At 47.0% G+C, this 21,661-nt stretch overlaps 1 protein-coding gene and 1 pseudogene across 3 annotated transcripts in view; both read right to left on the bottom strand.

Annotated features, from left to right (window-relative positions):
- The window catches only part of LOC139279949 (AP-2 complex subunit alpha-2), a 122,965-nt gene extending 113,679 nt beyond the window's left edge, over positions 1–9,286 (bottom strand). For all 3 annotated transcript variants that reach the window (XM_070899296.1, XM_070899297.1, XM_070899298.1), the window contains exon 1: positions 9,166–9,286. In XM_070899296.1, the coding sequence (XP_070755397.1) occupies positions 9,166–9,232 (67 nt within the window). In that variant the 5' untranslated portion in view covers positions 9,233–9,286. The remainder of the gene's footprint in view (positions 1–9,165) is intronic.
- Positions 9,287–16,097: 6,811 nt separating this feature from the next.
- Positions 16,098–17,177, bottom strand: LOC139279607 (alpha-2,8-sialyltransferase 8F pseudogene; annotated as a pseudogene).
- Positions 17,178–21,661: the final 4,484 nt, after the last annotated feature.

Genomic DNA, 21,661 nt, shown 5'->3' with positions numbered 1-21,661 from the left:
ATACTTCATCTGCCATGCATTTGCCCACTCACTGTGTGTGGGTGGAAAGAAAGCTGATAATCCTTCAATTATGTTACTCATCAGGTTACATCCTGCTGCTGCCACTGCTCGTACGTGATCAGTAATAAGGGAGTAAACGTCCAGCTGCCTTGCTGGGAACATACACACCACCAAGCTTTCCATTTGGAAGTCCTGCCGGAGTGTTGCCTTCATGTCAAAAGCAAATCACAAGCACCAACAGGAGCGAAGAGTCTGCTGCCAACTCTGCTCAAGCATTTTAAGAATTAGGAGCAGGAGTAGGCCATTTGACCCTTCGAGCCTGCTCCGCCATTCAATAAGATCATGGCCGATCTTCTATCTCAACTCCAACTTCCAGCCCCATCCCCACATCGCTTGATTCCCTTAGAATCCAAAAATCTATCAATCTCTGTCTTGAATGTGCTCAAAGACTGAGCATCCACAGCCCCCTGGGGTAGAGAATTCCAAACATTCACAACCCCCTAAGTCAAGAAATTTATCCTCATCTCAGTCCTAAATGGGCGGCCCCTTATTCTGTGACCCCTGGTTCTCGACTCCCCAGCCAGAGGAAACATCCTCCCAGCATATACCCTGTCAAGCCCCTTAAGAATTTTGTGTTTTAATGAGATCAACTCTCATCCTGCTAAACTCTAGGCAATATAGGCGACTCAGTCTCTCCTCATAGGACAATCTCTCAATCAAGGAATCAGTCTGGTGAACCTTCGTTGCACTTCCTCTTAGGTAAGGAGACTAAAACTGTACACAGTACTTCAGGTGTGGTCTTACCAAGGCCCTATATAATTACAGTAAGACTTCTTTACTCTTATACGCCAATGCCTTTGTAAGAGAGGCTAACATACCACTTGCTTTCCAAATTGCTTGATGTACCTGCATATTAACTTTCTGTGATTTGTGTCTTTGTGTGCAAGGACATCCAGGTCCCTCTGAATACCAACATTTTCCAGTCTCTCACCATTTCAAAAATATTTTGCTTTGCTAGTTTTCCTACCAAAGTGGATAACTTCACACTTCTCCGCAGTATATGCCATCTGCCATGTTCTGGCCCACTCACTTAACCTGTCCACGTCCCTTTGCAGCCTCCTCACAACTTACGAAGTTTGGTGGGAAAGTATCATCGGCAAACTTGGATACATTATACTCAGTCCCCTCAACTAAGTCATTAATGCAGATTGTAGCGTCCTCGTCCAGGCCAACATCTCCAGCATTGAAGCACTGACCACACTTGATCAGCTCCGATCAGTTCACATGTCAGACACGAGACTCCCAAAGCAAACGCTCTACTCGGAACTCGTCCACGGCAAGCGAGCCAAAGGTGGGCAGAGGAAGCGTTACAAGGACACCTTCAAAGCCTCCCTGATAAAATGCGACATCCCCACTGACACCTGGAAGTTCCTGGCCAAAGACTGCCCTAAGTGGAGGAAGTGCATCCGGGAGGGCGCTGAGCTCCTCAAGTATCGTCGCCGAGAGCATGCAGAAATCAAGCGCAGCCAGTGGAAGGAGCGTGTGGCAAACCAGGCTCCCTGCCCACCCTTCCCCTCAACCACTGTCTGTCCCACCTGTGACCGAGACTGTGGGTCTCGTATTGGACTGTACAGCCACCCAAGAACTCATACTAAGAATGGAAGCAAGTCTTCCTCGATTCCGAGGGACTACCTATGATGAAATAGCTGAGGTTGAAGCACTGATCCTACGGCACTCAATTGTTTGTAGACTACCAACCCAAACATTATCCATTTATCCCTACTCTCTGTTTTCTGTGCGTTAACTAATCCTCAATCCATGCTAATATATGTACAAAGTCAGATGAGATGTAAACAGAAATGATTTCATAAATTAAAAAAATTTAACGCTCAATAAATAGGGTTGAATACAAAGAACTAAAGAAAACTAAGGCTGCTATTAGAACAGCAAAAAGACTAACGTAAAAAAGGATTGTAGACAACTGTGGCAGTAATGGGAAGATCTTTTTTCGTTATGTGAAGAGTCAGAGAACTATCAACGACTGTATCGGGGCACTGAATTCAATGATTCATTGAGTATGGCAGAAATATTAAATGAGTACCTTGCATCAGTATTCACCCTTGAAGATGATGCTCAAATATTAGAAGTTAATGATGCTAGTAACATTAACATAGGTAAGCATACTGGCGTGGAAATCCCAGCCTCACGGGTCCGTAATGAGTGTGTACGGATCCGGGAAGGCATTACAAAACCCGGTTTTCAGCGCAAAATGTGCATGCGCTGAAAACCGGCTGTTCCGATCTGTCGAGCTGGTGCTTGACAGATCTGATGCATATTGGGAGCGAGGACGTTTGCAAGGACAAGATTGTGGGGTTTACCCATATCTTGCCCAGCAAATGTCCTCAAAATTCTTGCGCCTGATAAAAGCAGGAGTCGAGCCTACTGTTACAGGCGTAAGAGTTTAAAAACGTACAAAAATGTAATTAAATTTAAAAAAAAACGTTTTTAAAACCCCTGCCCACTACATTACATTTATTTTTAGCATTCATTTAAAAACTTTTTAAAAACTCAAAAAAAATCGCTAATTTTAATTATGTGAGGTATGTTTTTTATTTTTTATTATACATGTTTAGTGTGTTTGTTTTTTTTTCTCATTAATAACAATGAGAACTCAAAGATACAGAGTTCCCATTGCTATTAATGAGAAAGCTGTGGAATACTGTACCTGATTGGCTGAGCAGTCACACGTGACTGCATCACCTCCGTGGGAACCTGGAGGACGGGAGCGCACTTCGCAGCGCGGGAAGAGAAGGCCTCCCCACTGGAATCCCACGCTCCTCCCGGACCACCAGGTACTTTCGTAGAAATGTTTCAGGTTGGAGGCAATTGCCTGCAGAAAGCCTCCGACCGCAATTTCACACCCATTGTTTTCGAAAGAATTAAGAACTTAAAAATAGATAGAGCAGTAAGGCCGGACGATATCCACCCGAGAGTCCTCCGGGAGATGGCACATGTGCTGTGCGAGCCCCTGGCCTGTATTTTTAATAGCTCACTGCACTCTGGAATGGTTCCTACAGATTGGAAGGAGGCTAATGTAGTCCCCATTTTTAACATGGGTAACTATAGGCCCATCAGTTTATCAGTAATAAGGAAGATGCTTGAAAGAATCCTCAAAGAATGCAATATATGAGAACTTGGATAGGATGGGACATATTCGGGATACCCAACATGGCTTCATTAAAAAAAAGAGGTCATGTCTCACAAATCTAATAGTATTTTTTGAAGAAGTTACAAAGTTGGTGGATGAGGGAACCCAGCAGTCATTGTCTCCTTAGATTTCCAAAAAGTTTTTGACAAGGTACCGCACAAGAGGGTTCTCTATAAGATCGGAGCCTCTGGTATTAGTGGAAATATATTGAGCTGGATACAGAACTGGCAGGACGCAGGCAAAGAGCAGTTATAGATAGATTAGGATCTGTTTGGAGACCGGTCACCAGTGGTGTCCCACAGGGATCAATGTTGGGACCGTTGCTTTTGACTATTTTTATTAATGACCTGGATTCAGGGGTTGGCGGCACAATTTGCAAATTTTCAGATGACACCAAGATCTGTGCGAGTGCTAGAACTGCAGGAGAGGCTCGTCTGATTCAGGCAGATCTTAATGTTTTGGGAGACTGAGCTCAAGTCTGGAAAATGATGTATAATTTAGATAAGTGCAGTGTTATGCATGTGGCTGGGCAAATGCTCAACATTCTTACACCCTCTAGGGAAAGACATTAAAGATGGTGGAGATAGAAAGAGATTTGAACATTCTAGTGCATACATCCTTAAAGGTATACGAGCAATGCAGTGCAGCAATAGCTGGAGCAAATAGGGTGTTGGGGTGTATCCATAGGACAATTGAGTATAAGACGAGACAGACTGCTTTGTCCTTTTGTACAAGACCTTGGTCAGGCCGCACTTGAAATATTGTGCCCAGTTTTGGTCTCCTCACATGGTGGGTGATACTGAGGCTCTGGAAAGGGTGCAGAAGAGGGACATTAACTAATTCCAAGTCTAAAGCATCTTAGTTATCAAGATAGGTTAAAAGAGTTGGGACTCTTTACCTTAGAGCAGCATAGACTTAGGGGGGATATGATTGAGGTTTATAATGGCGGGCCACATTGTTCGCATGCCTGACACAAGACTCGCAAAGCAAGCACTCTACTTGGAACTCCTACACGGCAAGCGAGCCCCAGGTGGGAGAGGAAACGTTTCAAGGACAGCCTCAAAGCCTCCTTGATAAAATGCAACACCTGGGAGTCCCTGGCCAAAGACCGCCCCAAGTGGAGGAAGTGGAAGGAGAGCACTGAACACCTCAAGTCTCGTCGCCAAGAGCATGCAGAAAACAAACGCAGGCAGCGGAAGGAGCGTGCGGCAAACCAGTCTCATCCACCCTTTCCTTCAACGACTGTCTGTCCCACCTGTGACAGAGTCTGTAATTTCCGTATTGGACTGTTCAGTCATCCAAAAACTCACTTTTAGAGTGGAAGCAAGTCTTCCGGATATAAAAGGGGTCAGAGGGTCTGGTAAGGAGGAGGAACTGAGGGAAATCCTTATTAGTCGGGAAATTGTGTTGGGGAAATTGATGGGATTGAAGGCCGATAAATCCCCAGGGCCTGATGGACTGCATCCCAGAGTACTTAAGGAGGTGGCCTTGGAAATAGCGGATGCATTGACAGTCATTTTCCAACATTCCATTGACTCTGGATCAGTTCCTATTGAGTGGAGAGTAGCCAATGTAACCCCACTTTTTAAAAAAGGAGGGAGAGAGAAAACAGGGAATTATAGACCGGTCAGCCTGACCTCAGTAGTGGGTAAAATGATGGAATCAATTATTAAGGATGTCATAGCAGCGCATTTGGAAAGAGGTGACATGATAGGTCCATGTCAGCATGGATTTGTGAAAGGGAAATCATGCTTGACAAATCTTCTGGAATTTTTTGAGGATGTTTCCAGTAGACTGGACAAGGGAGAACCAGTTGATGTGGTATATTTGGACTTTCAGAAGGCTTTCGACAAGGTCCCACACAAGAGATTAATGTGCAAAGTTAAAGCACATGGGATTGGGGGTAGTGTGCTGACATGGATTGAGAACTGGTTGTCAGACAGGAAGCAAAAAGTAGGAGTAAATGGGTACTTTTCAGAATGGCAGGCAGTGACTAGTGGGGTACCGCAAGGTTCTGTGCTGGGGCCCCAGCTGTTTACACTGTACATTAATGATTTAGACGAGGAGATTAAATGTAGTATCTCCAAATTTGCGGATGACACTAAGTTGGGTGGCAGTGTGAGCTGCGAGGAGGATGCTATGAGGCTTCAGAGTGACTTGGATAGGTTAGGTGAGTGGGCAAATGCATGGCAGATGAAGTATAATGTGGATAAATGTGAGGTTATCCACTTTGGTGGTAAAAACAGAGAGACAGACTATTATCTGAATGGTGACAGATTAGGAAAAGGGGAGGTGCAACGAGACCTGGGTGTCATGGTACATCAGTCATTGAAGGTTGGCATGCAGGTACAGCAGGCGGTTAAGAAAGCAAATGGCATGTTGGCCTTCATAGCGAGGGGATTTGAGTACAGGGGCGGGGAGGTGTTGCTACAGTTGTACAGGGCCTTGGTGAGGCCACACCTGGAGTATTGTGTACAGTTTTGGTCTCCTAACTTGAGGAAGGACATTCTTGCTATTGAGAGAGTGCAGCGAAGGTTCACCAGACTGATTCCCGGGATGGCGGGACTGACCTATCAAGAAAGACTGGATCAACTGGGCTTGTATTACTGGAGTTCAGAAGAATGAGAGGGGACCTCATAGAAACGTTTAAAATTCTGATGGGTTCTGACAGGTTAGATGCAGGAAGAATGTTCACAATGTTGGGGAAGTCCAGAAGCAGGGGTCACAGTCTAAGGATAAGGGGTAAGCCATTTAGGACCGAGATGAGGAGAAACTTCTTCACCCAGAGAGTGGTGAACCTGTGGAATTCTTTACCACAGAAAGTTGTTGAGGCCAATTCACTAAATATATTCAAAAAGGAGTTAGATGACGTCCTTACTACTAGGAGGATCAAGGGGTATGGCAAGAAAGCAGGAACGGGGTACTGAAGTTGCATGTTCAGCCATGAACTCATTGAATGGGCCGAATGGCCTACTCCTGCACCTATTTTCTATGTTTCTATGTTTTCCTTGATTTCGAGGGACTGCCTATGATGATGAATGAAGGGAATAGACAGTGTTCCAGTTGACTGTTTATTTCAACTAAATAGGTTAGGCAGGATCAGGGGACACAAATTTAAGTTGTATAGGACAAGATCTAGGTTCGACGTCAGGAGGTGGTTCTTTCCCCAGAGAATAGTAAACCTCTGGAACAAGCTGCCGTTTCATGTGGTGGATGCAGACTCACTGAATTCCTTCAAAAAAACTGGATTTGTTTAAGGTTGCGGCAGCGATTAACTCTTACAGAAGATAGGTAACGCAGGGAATTTAATGGCCAGAGTGGTCTCCTGGACTAGCTTCGATCGTCATGATGGGTCAGAGAGGAATTTCCCAGATTTTTTTCCCAAACTGGCCTGGATTTTTTTTCATCTGTTTTTTTTGGCCTCTCCCAGGAGATCACGTGGTCACAGGGTTTGGGGTGGGGTGGAGTGTATATGTTGTGATACATAAGGTATCGCAATTGTGAGAGACAGGCTCGATGGACCAGATGGTCTTTACCTGTCTGTCACAGAAACATAGAAATTTACAGCGCAGGAGAAGCCCATTTCGGCCCATCGTGTCTGCCTCAGCCGACAAAGAGCTGCATGGCCCTCGGTCAGCAGCCCTGAAGGTTACACATAAACCTATGAACAATGGTGGAAAGGTAAAGAGCACCCAGCCCAACCAGTCCGCCCCACACAACTGCGACACCCCTTACAATGAAACGCTCTACACTCCACCCCAACCGGAGCCACGTGATATCCTGGAAAAGGCAAAAACTAGATAAAAACCCAGGCCAATTTGGGGGAAAAAAATCTGGGAAAATTCCTCTCTGACCCATCCAGGCGATCAAAACTGGCCATATTTGATTCCCTGCAGTACTTACCATTATATCTGCATCGGCCAACAAAAGGTCATCCAGTCTAATCCCACTTACCAGCTCTAGGTCTGTAACCCTGCAGGTTACGGCACTTTAACTGCCATCCAAGGACCTTTTAAATGTGGTGAGGGTTTCTGCATCCACCACTCTTCCAGGAAGCGAGTTCCAGATCCCCACATCCCTCTGCATAAAGAAGCCGCTCCCCACCCCGCACCCTCTCTAGTGCAATCACGTCCTTCCTATAATACGGCGACCAGAACTGCACGCAGTACTCCAGCTGTGGCCTAACCAAAGTATTATACAATTTAAGCACAACCTCCCTGCTCTTATATTCTATGCCTCGGCCAATAAAGGCAAGCATTCCGTATGCCTCCTGAACCACCTTATCCACCTGGCCTGCTACTTTCAGGGTTCTGTTGGCAAGCACTCCAAGGTCCCTTTGTTTATCTACACTATTAAGTGGCCTACCACTTAATGTGTATACCCTTTCCTTATTCGCCCTCCCAAAGTGCATCACCTCACACTTCTCTGAATTAAATTCCATTTGCCACTGCTCTGCCCACCTGACCAGTAGATTGATATCCTCCTGTAGCCCATGACTTTCCTCTTCATTATCAACCACACAGCCAATTTTAATGTAGTCTGCAATCTTCTTAATCATACTCCCTATATTCAAATCTAAATCGTTGATATATACCACAAAAAGCAAGGGATCCAATACTGAGCCCTGTGGAATCCCATGGAAACATCCTTCCAGTCACAAAAACATCCATCAACCAGTACCCTTTGCTTCCTACCTCTAAGCCAATTTTGGATCCAACTTGCCACTTTGCCCTGGATCCCATGCACTTTAACCTTCGTGACCAGTCTACCATGTGGGACCTTATCAAAAGCTTTGCTAAAGTCCATATACACTACATTGTACGCATTACCCTCATCGACCCTCTTAATTACCGCCTCAAAAAATGCAATAAGGTTTGTCAAACACTATCTTCCCTTAACAAATCCGTGAACCTTACCAACATCTTCCATCTCCAGCAAAAGATTACCCTCATGGTCTCAAATAGGCCCTACCCTTTCTTTAGTTACCCTTTACTCTGAATATATTTGGCGAGCATCTTTGGGTTTTCTTTTCATTGTTCGTATTTGTACTACCCTTATTAGTTACATGAATTTGTTATTGCTGATGTTGGTGAAAATGTATTTATTGCATTACTGACTGATACATTTTTATAAACAGCACTGCCGCAAACCTCATCAGGTTTGTTTTCAGGTATCTTACCAAAGATCAGATTGCTAAATTACAGTAAGTTAGAGAAAAATCTCGAATCTAGATTTTTGGATTATTGGACCTAACGTTACATGTTTGGGTCAGATACAAGGAGCTGTCCATGTGACTGTGAAGGGAGGGACAGAAGGGACACGTCAATTGGGCACAGTGGCCCTGGGCTTGGGGGGGCGGGAAGTGTCTCCTGCTGGAAGATGCATGTGTGGGAATGTGTCCGGGGAGGGCAAAATCAGGCTGGGATCTTCCCGTGCAATCGGCTGCTGACATTCATTGTCCAGGCTCGCATAGAGAATGGGTGGGTGGAATGAAGCATCCACGCCAGGTAATTTGGCACAAGTCGGAGCAACAGTCGGCGCTGCAACGCTCCCTCTAAACGACCTGAATAATTGCCCTGTGCCTTCTGGGATCAGAAGGGGAGTCCAGGCAATTGTCCTTGTGACACTGTCGGTGGTGGAGTTAAAATTGTCAGCGAGAAGACGGCCCCCATTCTAGCCCTGCAAGCGGCGGGTGGGGGTCGGGGGTCAGAGGCCGGCGGGCGGGTGATGTGATGTGATGTGATGTGATGATGGGCGGCACCAGCTGCCGGTGACGGGTTGAGGCCGGCGCCTCGGCCCGCCCGCCCGGGGTTTGCGGGCGGTTTGGCTTTGGGAAGCGGGCCCGCCTTTCTGCCGCCTGCCCCAAGTGCTCCGCTGTGTTGCCGGCGGCCCTGGGCTCCAGTGCGCACTCCTGGGTTGTTGGGTTGTTGCAGTTGGTTCGCGGCGCCGGTACTCACAGTTCCTAATGTCCGAGATAAAGACAGCCAGGCCCCGCATCCCGTCCCCCTTGGCCACCGCCGGCATCTTCGAGCCTGCAACCGAGCGCACGTCACAGCGGCAGCGGCCCCGCCCATCGCCCGCGAAGATACGGCCCCGCCCACCAGCGCCATAGCCCCGCCCTCGAGCCCGCCAGAGCCCCGCCCGCGTGCGTGCGCACGGCCCCGCCCAGCATCCGCGAGTAGAACCCCGTCCACCACGCCAAGAGCCCTGCCCACCATTCCCATAGCCCCGCCCACCGTCTGCAAAGGTACAGAGCCCCGCCCGCCAGTCCATGAATGTACGGCCCCGCCCACCGCGGCGCGTGACGAAGGTCCCGGATCAGACAGCCCCTCCCCCACCCCCAGGTGCAGTGGGCGGGTTGACAGGGAGCCCGGATGTACGTTCCTCCAGTGGCTCGAGCTCCCAGGCAATCCGACCCCTTCCATCCAACAACAACAACCTGTCTTTATATAGTGCCTTGAATGTAGTAAAACGTCCCAAGGCACTTCACAGAAACCTTATCAAACAAAATTTGACACGGAGCCATTTAAAAAAATATTAGGGCAGATGACCAAAAGTTTGGCCAAAGAGGTAAGTTTTCAGGAGCATTTTAAAGGGGGAAAGAGGCGGAGAGGTTTAGGGAGGGAGTTCCAGAGCTCGGGGCCTCGGCAACAGAAGGCACGGACACCAATGGTTGAGTGATTATAATCAGAGATGTTTAAGAGGGCAGAATTTGATGAAACTCTTTTGAGTTTATCTGTGAAAACATAAAACATTAAACGGTGCCACCCGACCTGGGTGACACTCCAGACATTTACAAGGCCCATTTTTTTTTTTTTTTTCCCCCTTTTTTGTGTTTTTTCTTTTTTTTTTTTTTTTTTTTTTGGGCACTAAAATCACAATTTTTCCCCAGTGCCCCCTATAAAAGGGAAGGGGACACTAAAAGCACCGGCAATTAAAACAAATTAACTTTAAAACGTAAAATCAAATTAAAATTTGGTTGCCGGGCGTGATGATGCACTCCAGTCCCTCCGGTGCCCACCTCTCGCGGAAGGCCGCGAGCGTACCGGTGGACACCGCGTGCTCCATCTCCAAGGACACCCTGGACCGGATGTAAGAGCGGAAGAGAGGCAGGCAGTCAGGTTGAACGACCCCCTCGACCGCCCGCTGCCTGGACCGGCTGATGGCACCCTTGGCCGTGCCCAGGAGCAGTCCTACGAGGAGGCCTTCGGACCTACCCGCTCCCCTCCGCACAGGGTGCCCAAAGATCAGGAGAGTGGGACTGAAGTGCAGCCAGAATTTCAGGAGCAGCCCCTTCAAATAATGGAACAGGGGCTGCAACCTTGTGCACTCCATAAAAACATGGAACACGGACTCCTCCAGACCGCAGAAATTGCAGGCGGCCTGGGAGTCCGTGAACCGGCTTAAAAATTTGTTGCACGGCACTGCTCCGTGCACCACCCTCCAGGCCAAGTCCCCGATGAATAGTGGGAGGACCCCTGCGTAGAGTGCCCTCCATCGGGGACCCCCGCCTCCTCCGGACGGCAAGATGGTGCGCCATGGCGTGTCCGGACGGCCGGCGAGGATGGCAAAGTTGAGGGTGTGCAGGAGCAGCCCGTACAGGAAACCCCTCCGCGCGGAACTGAAAGGCACGGAGGGGATTTCCCCGAGGCGGCTCAAGTTGTGAGGCAGAATTTGATGAATGCAGACATCTCGTGGGTTGTGGGGCTGGAGGCGATTACAGAAATAGGGGCGGGGAAGGCAAACAAAGATGATCATTTTAAAATCGAGGTGTGGTTTACCCGGGAGCCAATGTAAATCAGCGAACATACGAGTGATGGGTGAATGGGACTTAGTGAGTTAAAATACAGGGAGCACAGACCTGCACGGGAACATCAGTGGCAAGTCGGGGCCTTAAAGGGAGCAGCACGAGCTGGTGCAGGAGGTCGACGGCAGTAAAGAGGGTGACTGGATTGGTCGTCACCATAACCCAGGTCGGTGATTGGAGCGTGAGCAGGTACAGCAGGAGCGGCGAGAGATTTTAGAGCAATGTGATCGGGGCCCAGAAGAGGCGAGGGCCCAGGGGCAGCATGGGCCAGCCCACACTGCAATATGTGAGCGCACTAGGTCCGTGCAGCAGAGCCGGTCTCCAGTCGTCCTGGTTAATCCTTGCCACTGGACCAAGACCTTGCTCTGTCAAGCCCGTGTGGTGGCTGGTGTGCAACGGCCACCACACGTTAAAAAAATCCACACACATGCATCTTCCACTCTTCAATATGCAGTTCTGGACCTTTACTGAAACACCTGGGAAATCATTGAACACATCCCATTTTGGCAAGTCATCCTCGATTCGGGGGACTGTCGAAGAAGAAGAGCACAGTTTTGCTTAAGGTTATGGAAAAAGAAAGAAAGACGTACATTTATATAGCGCCTTTCACAACCACCGGACATCTCAAAGCGCTTTACAGCCAATGAAGTACTTTGGAGTGTAATTATAATGGAAACGTGGCAGCCAATTTGCGCACAACAAGGTCCCACAAACAGCAATGTGATAATGACCAGATAATCTGTTTTTGTTATGTTGGTTGAGGGATAAATATTGGACAACAGTTTCAAAGGCCTCTGTGTCTGCGTGCACATTTTAGCTGCCATTTCAGGCCTGAGCTCATTACTTCCACCTCCCTTTTTCTTTCTCTTCTCTTTACCCATCGTGGGTTCTCTCCTCGCCATCATGTCTCCTTTCATTTCTCCTCCCTGGCTGGAGGAGGAACAAAACACCAGGTGGCTCCATAGAATCATCGACATTTATGGCACGGAAGGAGGTCGTTGTGTCTGTGCTAGCCGAAAAAGAGCTATCAAGCCTAATCCCACTTTCAAGCTCTTGGTCCCTCACCTGCGTCTGTGCACATTCAGAGGCTGAACTCCAGGATATAGTCAATGTATTCACTGAGGCATATGAAAGCATAGGCCTTATGCTTAACATCCATAAGACAAAGCTCCTCCAACAGCTTGTCACCGCTGCACAGCACTGCCCTCCAATCATCAAGATCCACGGCATGGCCCTGGACAACATGGACCATTTCCCATATCTCGGGAGCCTCTTATCAACAAAGGCAGACATTGATGCGGAGAGTCAGCATCGCCTCCAGTGCAGCCTTCGGCCGTCTGAGAAAAAGAGTGTTTGAAAAGCGGGCCCTCAAATCTACCACCAAGCTCATGGTCTACAGGACTGTAGTAATACCCACCCTCCTGTATGGATCTGAGGCATGGACGATGTATAGAAGGCACTTCAAGTCGCTGGAGACATATCACCAACGATATCTCCGCAAGATACTGCAAATACCCTGGGAGGACAGGCGCACCAACATCAGTGTCCTCGACCAGGCTAACTTCCCCAACATTGAAGCACTGATCACACTCGATCAGCTTCGCTGGGCAGACCACATAGTTTGCATGCCAGATACGAAACTCCCTAAGCAAATGCTCCTTCATGGTAAACGAGCCAAAGGAGGACAGCGGAAATGTTATAAGGACACCCTCAAAGCCTCCCTGGTAAAGTGCGACATCACCACTTACACCTGGGAGACCCTGGCCGAAGATCACCCAAGGTGGAGAAAATACATCCAGGAGGGCGTCGTGCTCTTCGAGTCTCAACGCAAAGAGCATGAAGAGGCCAAGCGCAAGCAGCGGAAGGAGCGCGCGGCAAACCAGCCCCACCGACTCCTTCCCTCGACGAATGTCTGTCCCACCTGTAACAGGGACTGTGACCCTCGTATCGGACTGTTCAGCCATCAGAGAACTCACTTTGAGAGTGGAAGCAAGTCCTCCTCGATTCCGAGGGACTGCCTATGATGATGTCGGTTACCACACTTCAAGTGCATGTCCAAGTACTTTTTAAATGCGCTGAGTGTTTCTGCCTCTACCATCATCATCATAGGCAGTTCCTCAAAATCGAGGAAGACTTGCTTCCACTCTAAAAGTGAGTTCTCAAGTCAAATACAGGAATTACAGTCTCTGTCGCAGGTGGGAAAGAGTGGGTGGAAAGTCTGGTTTGCCGCACGCTCCTTCCGCTGCCAGCGCTTGTTTTCTGCATGCTCTCGGCGACAAGAATCGAGGTGCTGAGCGCCCTCCCGGATGTTCTTCCTCCACTTAGGGTGGTCTTTGGCCAGGGACTCCCAGGTGCCGGTGGGGATGTTGCACTTTATCAAGGAGGCTTTGAGGATGTCCTTGAAATGTTTCCTCTGCCCACCTGGGGATCACTTGCCGTGTAGGAGTTCCGAGTAGAGCGCTTGCTTTGGGAGTCTTGTGTTGGGCATGCGGACGATGTGGCCTGCCCAGCGAAGCTGGTCAAGTGGTCAGTGCTTCGATGCTAGGGATATTGGCCTGATCAAGAACACTGACGTTGGTGCGTCTATCCTCCCAGGGGATTTGTAAGATCTTGCGGAGTCAGCATTGGTGATACTATCGTATCAGGCAGTGATTTCCAGACCCGCATCACTCTCTGGGTAAAAAAAAAATTCTCCTCAACTTCCCTCTAATCCTTCTACCAATTACTTTAAACCTATGTCCCCTGGTTATTCCCCTCTCTGCTAAGGGAAATTGGTCCTTTCCATCCACTCTATTCTAGGACCTCAGCATTTTATGCGCCTCAATTAAGTCTCCCTCAGCCTCGTCTGTTTCAAAGAAAACAATCCCAGCCTATCAATCTTTCATTAGAGCTGAAATTCCCCAGTCCTGGCAACATCATAAGAACATAGGAAATAGGAGTAGGAGTAGGCCATATGGCCCCTCGAGCCTGCACCGCCATTTAACATGATCTTGGCTGATCCGATCATGGACTCGGGTCCGCTTTCCTGCCCGCTCCCCATAACCCCTTATTCCCTTATCGGTTACGAAACTGTCTATCTCTGTCTTAAATGTATTCAATGTCCCAGATTCTACAGCTCTCTGTCCTCGTAAATCTCCTTTGTACCCTCTCTAGCGCAATCACATCCTTCCTGTAACGTGGTGACCAGAATGGTACGCCGTACTCTAGCTGTGGCCTAACTAGTGTTTTATACAGTTGAAGCATAACCTCCCTGCCCTTGTATTCTATGCCTCGGCTAATAAAGGAAAGTACCCCATATGCCTTCTTAACCACCTTTTCTATCTGTTCTACCTTCAGGAATCTGTGGACAGGCACTCCAAGGTCCCTCTACACTTCTCAGTGTCTTACCATTTAATATGTATTCTCTTGCCTTGTTAGCTCTCCCCAAATGCATTACCTCACACTTCTCTGAATTGAATTCCATTTGCCACTTTTCTGCCCACCTGACCAGTCCATTGATATCTTCCTGCACAATCAACCACACGGCCAATTTTTATATCATCTGCAAACTTCTTAATCATGAACCCTACATTGAAGTCCAAATCATTGATGTAGAACCGCAAAAAGCAAGGGACCTAGTACTGAGCCCTGCAGAACCCCACTGGAAACAACCTTCCAGTCACAAAAACACCCGTCGACCATTACCCTTTGCTTCCTGCCACTGTGACAGCTTTCGATCCAACTTTCATAGAAACATAGAAAATAGGTGCAGGAGTAGGCCATTCGGCCCTTCGAGCCTGCACCGCCATTCAATAAGATTATGGCTGATCATTCACCTCAGTACCTCTTTCCTGCTTTCTCTCCATACCCATTTAGCCGTAAGGGCCATATCTAACTCCCTCTTGAATATATCCAATGAACTGGCATCAACAACTCTCTGTGGCAGGGAATTCCACAGGTTAACAACTCTCTGAGTGAAGAAGTTTCTCCTCATCTCAGTCCTAAATGGCCTACCCCTTATCCTAAGACTATGTCCCCTGGTTCTGGACTTCCCCAACAACGGGAACATTCTTGCCGCATCTAACCTGTCCCGTCCCTGAGACAAGTTAGCCATTCGGCACATTGCATTTGCTAGAACAATCCGTAACAAATCCCATGCTTGGGTTCTCTCCATAGCTGTACCAGAATGTTACCAGGGCACCAACAGTTAAATTATGAGGAGAGATTACATAAACTCGACTTGTTTTCCCTGGAATACAGAAGGTGACTTGATTGAGATTTTTAGAATTTGAGGGGAATTGTTACGGTAGATAAAAAACCTTTTCTGCTGGTGGGGAAGCCTAGGACAAGGGAACATAACCTTAAAATCAGAGTCAGGCCAGCCAGAAGAGGTCAGGAAATACTCCGTCACACAAAGGGTGCTAGAAGTGTGGAACTCTCTCACACAAAAAGCAGTAGATGTTAGCTCAAATAATAATTATAAATCTGAGATCAATAGATTTTTGCTAGACAAAGGTATTAAGGGATATGGAGCCAAGGTGGATGGATGTAGCCGGAAAGTATCAGGCCGGGGGAAGTGTCTTCACCTCGGAAACAGAAGGCTCTCAGTGGTCCCATTTATAAGGGGCTGCATTTAATTAAAAAATAAAATTTGGTTTCTCTTCAGGAACTCAGAACACGATCACAGCCTTGAACCCCCAGATGTGCCCCACATTCAAAGGTATTGGCAAGTTATGTCTCACTAGGTGTATCTCTAGTTACCCAATGCCAGGTCCCTTAACATAGGGAGTCCATGCCCCCAGCCGTGACCCTGTTTAATCCTTGTTTATGTCTCCAAAAGACTATTGTGGAATCCAGCCGTAAGGCTGAGACTCAGCATATCTGGGTCCTAGCCTCATTTGTGGCCTATCTCACATCCTTCCCTACATCAGTGAAAAAAGTCTGAGCATCTCAAGCCTCTCCTCACTGGAATCATCTAAAAACACTCTCCACAATTATCACCACAATAACACAATTTATAACATGCATCAATTAATAAAAATACATTTTGTACTATGATTCACAAACTAATAGTTTGTCTCCTGCAGTATATCAATCGTATATTTATTCACATTTATCGGCGTGCAGTTTCACAATGCCTTTCATGTGAAGCTGCAGAAGTTTGTAGAATTCATTAGGCATTGAATGAGTTGTACCTGGCATCATATTGTCACAGTAATGATGGTAGAACTGGTTTCCATGCACACCTTTAGAGAAGGGCCAGAATCCATACACCCATACTTCCTCACACAGCTCCATTGCAGCGCTTAATATAATGAAACCGGTAGAAAGACGATATTCCTTAACGCCTTTGCCTTTCCAGAACGGAATGATAGTTTTCATGTATGATGGATTTAAAAATATTGCCTTCTGTTTTGTTCCAAAATCTTGCAGAGTGTAAGAAACTTTAAATGAAGGTGACATATTGATTGAATAAGAAAATGCAGGCAGCATAATAAATGCATCTTTATAGGCAGATATATAGTCCACAAAAGGTTTTCTCCTTAAATTCAGACTTTGGAACCTTCTTATAATGATACTTGGATTGGCTACAATATCTGTTTTAGTTCCCACATCATCCATATAATCCATGATAGGGGGAAGATTACACCTGAATACAAAGTCAGCCTGATTTATTTCCATTCCACAGCTGCTGTTAGTTAGAACTCCTCCATTTCCAACAACAGAGCAATGTTTAAATACATGGTCTTTGAAAGGGTCTGTCTTAGGAATCAGTTCAAGAATATCTTCTGTAATCCTCATAATTCTTTTAGGTTCTGCATCAAAACTCAGATTTGTTCCCAGTGGCGTATTAACTTGTGTAACAACAAAATTTTGAGCTGCATTACAACATTTCTCCAACTCTGATATTAAAATTGTGTGTTCTTCAGGATTATTTTTCCACTCGCATTTCTGGATTTCCTTGACTCGTTTAATAAAATCATCTTCAGAAAACCTATTGGGTTTAAGAGTAAGTACTTTGTTCAGCTCCGCACATTCTGGTGAATTAAGCTCCAGCTGACTCTTCCATTTCTTCTTCTCGACGCTGAAATAATTTGGCTTAACTCTACTTATCCAGAAGATGAAACAGACACAAAATAATAAAACGAGTGTTCCAAGGAAGTACAATGTTTTCAATTTCATGCTGGTCCTTCAAAAATCCCCCTTCCTCTCTTCCTTTAAGATGCTTCCTAAAAACTCACCTCTTTGCTCCAGGGATGGCAGGAGAGCTGCAGCTCTGAACCTGTTGGTGGGAAAGGCCTGCGTTCCTGGTCAGTACCATACTTTGTTGAGGTATTGGCAGGATCTTAAGGCCCTTAAGAGACCAACCGCAGGTCCCAGAAGGATTACCGTCTGTCGGACAGCATGCAGATTTCCGGAAGGCTCTGCAGATGTTGAGGGATATGATAGTGTAGTGGTTAGGTTACTGGACTCGTACATGACTTTGCCATGCCTATGTAACCTGAATTGCCTCTCTGTCCATTTGTGTGCACATTTTAGCTGCTGCTTCGGGTCCGAGCCTGTTAGTTCTATTTCCCTTTTTCTTTCTCTTTACTCCCGTGGGTTCTTCTCTCCTCGCCTTCCTGTTACCCAGTCATGCCACCTTTCATTTCTCTTCCCTGGCTGGAGGACGAACAAAACACATGGTGCCTCGAACAGAGTCCAGAAGGGCATATCAACAAGTTTTAATCATAAGTGTCATACTGGACTTTCAGACTCTGCTTCAAGGCCAATTACTTTATCTTTGAACAAGACAGTGTTCCAATTGATCAATACACAGGGCAGAAATCATTGGTGGTCCCTATACTGCATGCAGTGCAGGTTGGCCACTGTTGTCATCACCATCCAGACACCAGCTCAGCTCAGCACTTGGTCACTGTGAAAATTGTAACAGTTGAGTTCCTCAGTCAGTCTCCAATCTACATTTTCAATCTATTATGATGTTGCTGAAGACCCAGAGGTATTCAGTGTTGGCTAAAAGCAGATTCAGGATACTTTGCAATAGTCTTTATCTGTGCTCTCTGCAAAGTCTGCTGCATACACCACTTCGGGTGCCCAACCAAAGAAGGAAAGATTAGGAGAGGTGATCTAAATCTTAGTCAAAAAGATGGGTTTAGGAAGCATCAAAGGAAGAAAGGAAGGGAGAAAGTTGGAGAGCGTAGGGAGGTAATTCCATCTTGTGGGCCGAGGTGATGGATGATCAGGCTGTCGGTAGTCGGGGGAAAGGAAGGGGACTGCAGGAAATGCATGTCAGAGGAATGAGATTCAGGGAGGGGGGTTGGAGATTCAGGGAGGGGGGGTTGGAGATTCAGGGAGGGGGGGTTGGGGATTCAGGGAGGAGGGTTGGAGATTCAGGGAGGGGGTGTTGGGGATTCAGGGAGGGGGGTTGGAGATTCAGAGAGGGGGTGTTGGAGATTCAGGGAGGAGGGTTTGGAGATTCAGGGAGGGGGGTTGGAGATTCAGGGAGAGAGGTTGAAGATTCAGGGAGAGGGGTTGGAGATTCAGAGAGGGGGGTTGGAGATTCAGGGAGGGGGTGTTGGGGATTCAGGGAGGGGGGGTTGGAGATTCAGAGAGGGGGGGTTGGAGATTCAGGGAGGAGGGTTTGGAGATTCAGGGAGGGAGGTTGGGGATTCAGGGAGGGTGGTTGGAGATTCAGGGAGAGGGGTTTGGAGATTCAGGGAGGGGGGGGTTGGAGTTTCAGGGAGGGGGGTTTGGAGATTCAGGGAGGGGGGGTTTGGAGATTCAGGGAGGGGGGGTTGGAGATTCGGGGAGGGGGCGTTTGGAGATTCGGGGGGGGGGGGGTTGGAGATTCAGGGAGGGGGTTGGAGGAGGTTACATAGATAGGGAGGGGCAAAACCATGAGCACTTTTAAACACAAGGGTGAACATTTTAAATTTTAGACTTTTGGGGGTTTGGATAAGTAGAATTGAATAGAATTGTACAACTCAAGTCAGTAATATGTTTGTTAATTCACTTCATTTATTATTGACAAATCAACATCCACCATAGGCAATCCCTCGAATCAAGGATGACTTGCTTCCACGTTAAAAAGTTCACAGGTGTTTCAATGAAGGACCTAAAATTCCAGGTCCGAACCAAATCTTGAAGGGTGGAAGATGCCTGTGCGTGGAATTTTTTAAAGTGTGGTGGCCGTAGCACACCAGCCACCACACGGGCTTGACAGAGTTAGGTCTTGGTCCAGTAGCAAGGATGAACCAAGATGACTGGAGACCTACTCTGCTGCACAGACCTAGTGTGCACACATATCGCAGTGTAGGCTGGCCCGTGCTGCCCCTGGGCCCTCGCCTCTTCTGGGCCCCGAACTCGCGCCTCCCCTGGGCTCCAATCACATCCCTCTACAGTCTCTCGCCGCTCCTTCGCCCTGACCTCGCTGTTACTGCAGTACCTGCCCACGCTCCAATCACCGACCTGGATCTTGATGATGTCACTCTTCACTGCCATTGCTCTCCTGCTCCCTGGAGTGGTACGCCACCACGCTGTCCCTTCTGCTCCCCGGCCTGCTCCGATGGTGCTCGCAGGCCGGGGGGTCGCGCAGAACATTAATGTTAAACATCCGGGGGCAGGGAGGTGACCACTTATGATTTGAAAAAAAAGCGCCTACATCAAAAACAAGAAAAAGCAAATGAAAGAGAGACAGACAAACCAAGGTTGATTCAAAATGACAAATTTCACCCATCACCGTCTTACTTTATTACTTTCAGTGTACCTTATCATGCCTTATCCCTCAACTAGGAAATCTCAGTCACTGCTTATCTCAGGCCAAAACAAAGAACAACTCAAGTTTTTGTAGCAATTGTATTTGCTGGTAAATGGCTTTCTGAACTGACAAACAAAGTTGTCCTACTTAAATTCAATTAAACACTGTACAAGATCAGATTACATAGAATACATTTTATCTACATGGCCTACTCCTTTTACAGGCTCCTTGACATATGCATTTTAATAAGATGTTCATAATGGATAAGATAGTATCTTATGCAGACTACAGAGAACCTATTTGTATTGATGCAGTCATTAGCAATTTCGATCAGTGAACCAAACTGATCTAGTTCCAAAAGACATGACCTAAGCCTTTAATTAATAACAAAATCAAATTTCAAATTCTTTATAAGTAGCAAGAACAATTACCATCAAAGTATAGTCTCCATTCAAAGTGGTTGTAACAGCAATACTGTACTTGAGTCTAGATTCATTACAAGAACATAAGAAATAGGAGCAGGAGTAGGCCATACGGCCCCTCGAGCCTGCTCCACCATTTAATACGATCATGGATCCGATCATGGACTCAGCTCCACTTCCCTGCACGCTTCCCATAACCCCTTATTCCCTTGTCGGTTAGCTCTGTCTTAAATCCATTCAAGGTCCCAGCTTCCACAGCTCTCTGAGGCAGCAAATTCCACAGATTTAAACCCTCTGAGAGAAGAAATTCCTCCACATCTCAGTTTTAAATGGGTGGCCCCTTATTCTAAGACCATGCCCTCTAGTTCTAGTCTCCCCCATCAGTGGAAACATCCTCTCTGCATCCACCTTGTCAAGCCCCCTCATAATCTTATACGTTTCGATAAGATCACCTCTCCTTCTTCTAAATTCCAATGAGTAGAGGCCCAACCTTCTCAACCTTTCCTCATAAGTCAACCCCCTCAGCCCCGGAATCAACCTAGTGAACATTCTATGAACTGCCTCCAAAGCAAATATATTCTTTCGTAAATATGAAACCAAAACTGTACGCAGTATTCCAGGTGTGGTCTCACCAATACCCGGTAATAACTGTAGCAAGATTTCCTTCCTTTTATACTCCATCCTCTTTGCAATAAAGGCTAGGATTCCATTGGCCTTCCTGATCACTTACTGTACCTGCATATGATCCTTTTGTATTTCATGCACAAGTACCCCCAGGTCTTGCTGTACTGCGGCACTTTGCGATCTTTCTCCATTTAAATAATAACTTGCTCTTTGATTTTTTTCTGCCAAAGTGCATAACCTCACACTTTGCAACATTATACTCCATCTGCCAAATTCTTGCCCACACACTTAGCCTGACAGTTCTGTGAAATAGTCTGATCCAGTCAGTTCCACAGGCTATGTGTGACCTTGATTACTGCAGACATGCAACAAAAGACAAGAAGGTAAAAGGTGCATCAGTTGGATACTGGAGATGTGTCAGACTACCTGGGGTTACATGTAGCAATCCATTTAGTGGGTTAATACAAGCAGTAGTTGGTTTATCCTTGTATCCAGCTGAGGCTACAACAATAATAACTTATGTTTATATAGCACCTTTAACATAGTAAAACGTTCCAAGGTGCTTCGCGGGAGCATTAAGGAGATATTGGGGCAGAAGACTAAAAGCTTGGTCAAAGAGGTAGGTTTCAAGGCGCATCTTGAAAATGGAAAGAGAAGTAGTGAGACGGGGAGGTACAGGGAGGGAATTCCTTGGCAGCTGAAGGCACGGCCGTCAATAGTAGAGCAATTAAAATCAGGGATGTTCAAGAGGGCAGAATTAGAGGAGCGCAGAGATCTCGGAAGGTTGTAGAGCAGGAGAAGGTTATGTTCTGGAAAGAGTAATAGTCAAAAGTAGAGTGAGGCTGGCCTGTGAGTGACACAAC

The sequence above is a fragment of the Pristiophorus japonicus genome, chromosome 14, assembly GCF_044704955.1.
Source record: "Pristiophorus japonicus isolate sPriJap1 chromosome 14, sPriJap1.hap1, whole genome shotgun sequence".
NCBI classification, from domain to species: domain Eukaryota; kingdom Metazoa; phylum Chordata; class Chondrichthyes; family Pristiophoridae; genus Pristiophorus; species Pristiophorus japonicus.
This window is presented reverse-complemented; position numbering and strand designations above follow the sequence as displayed.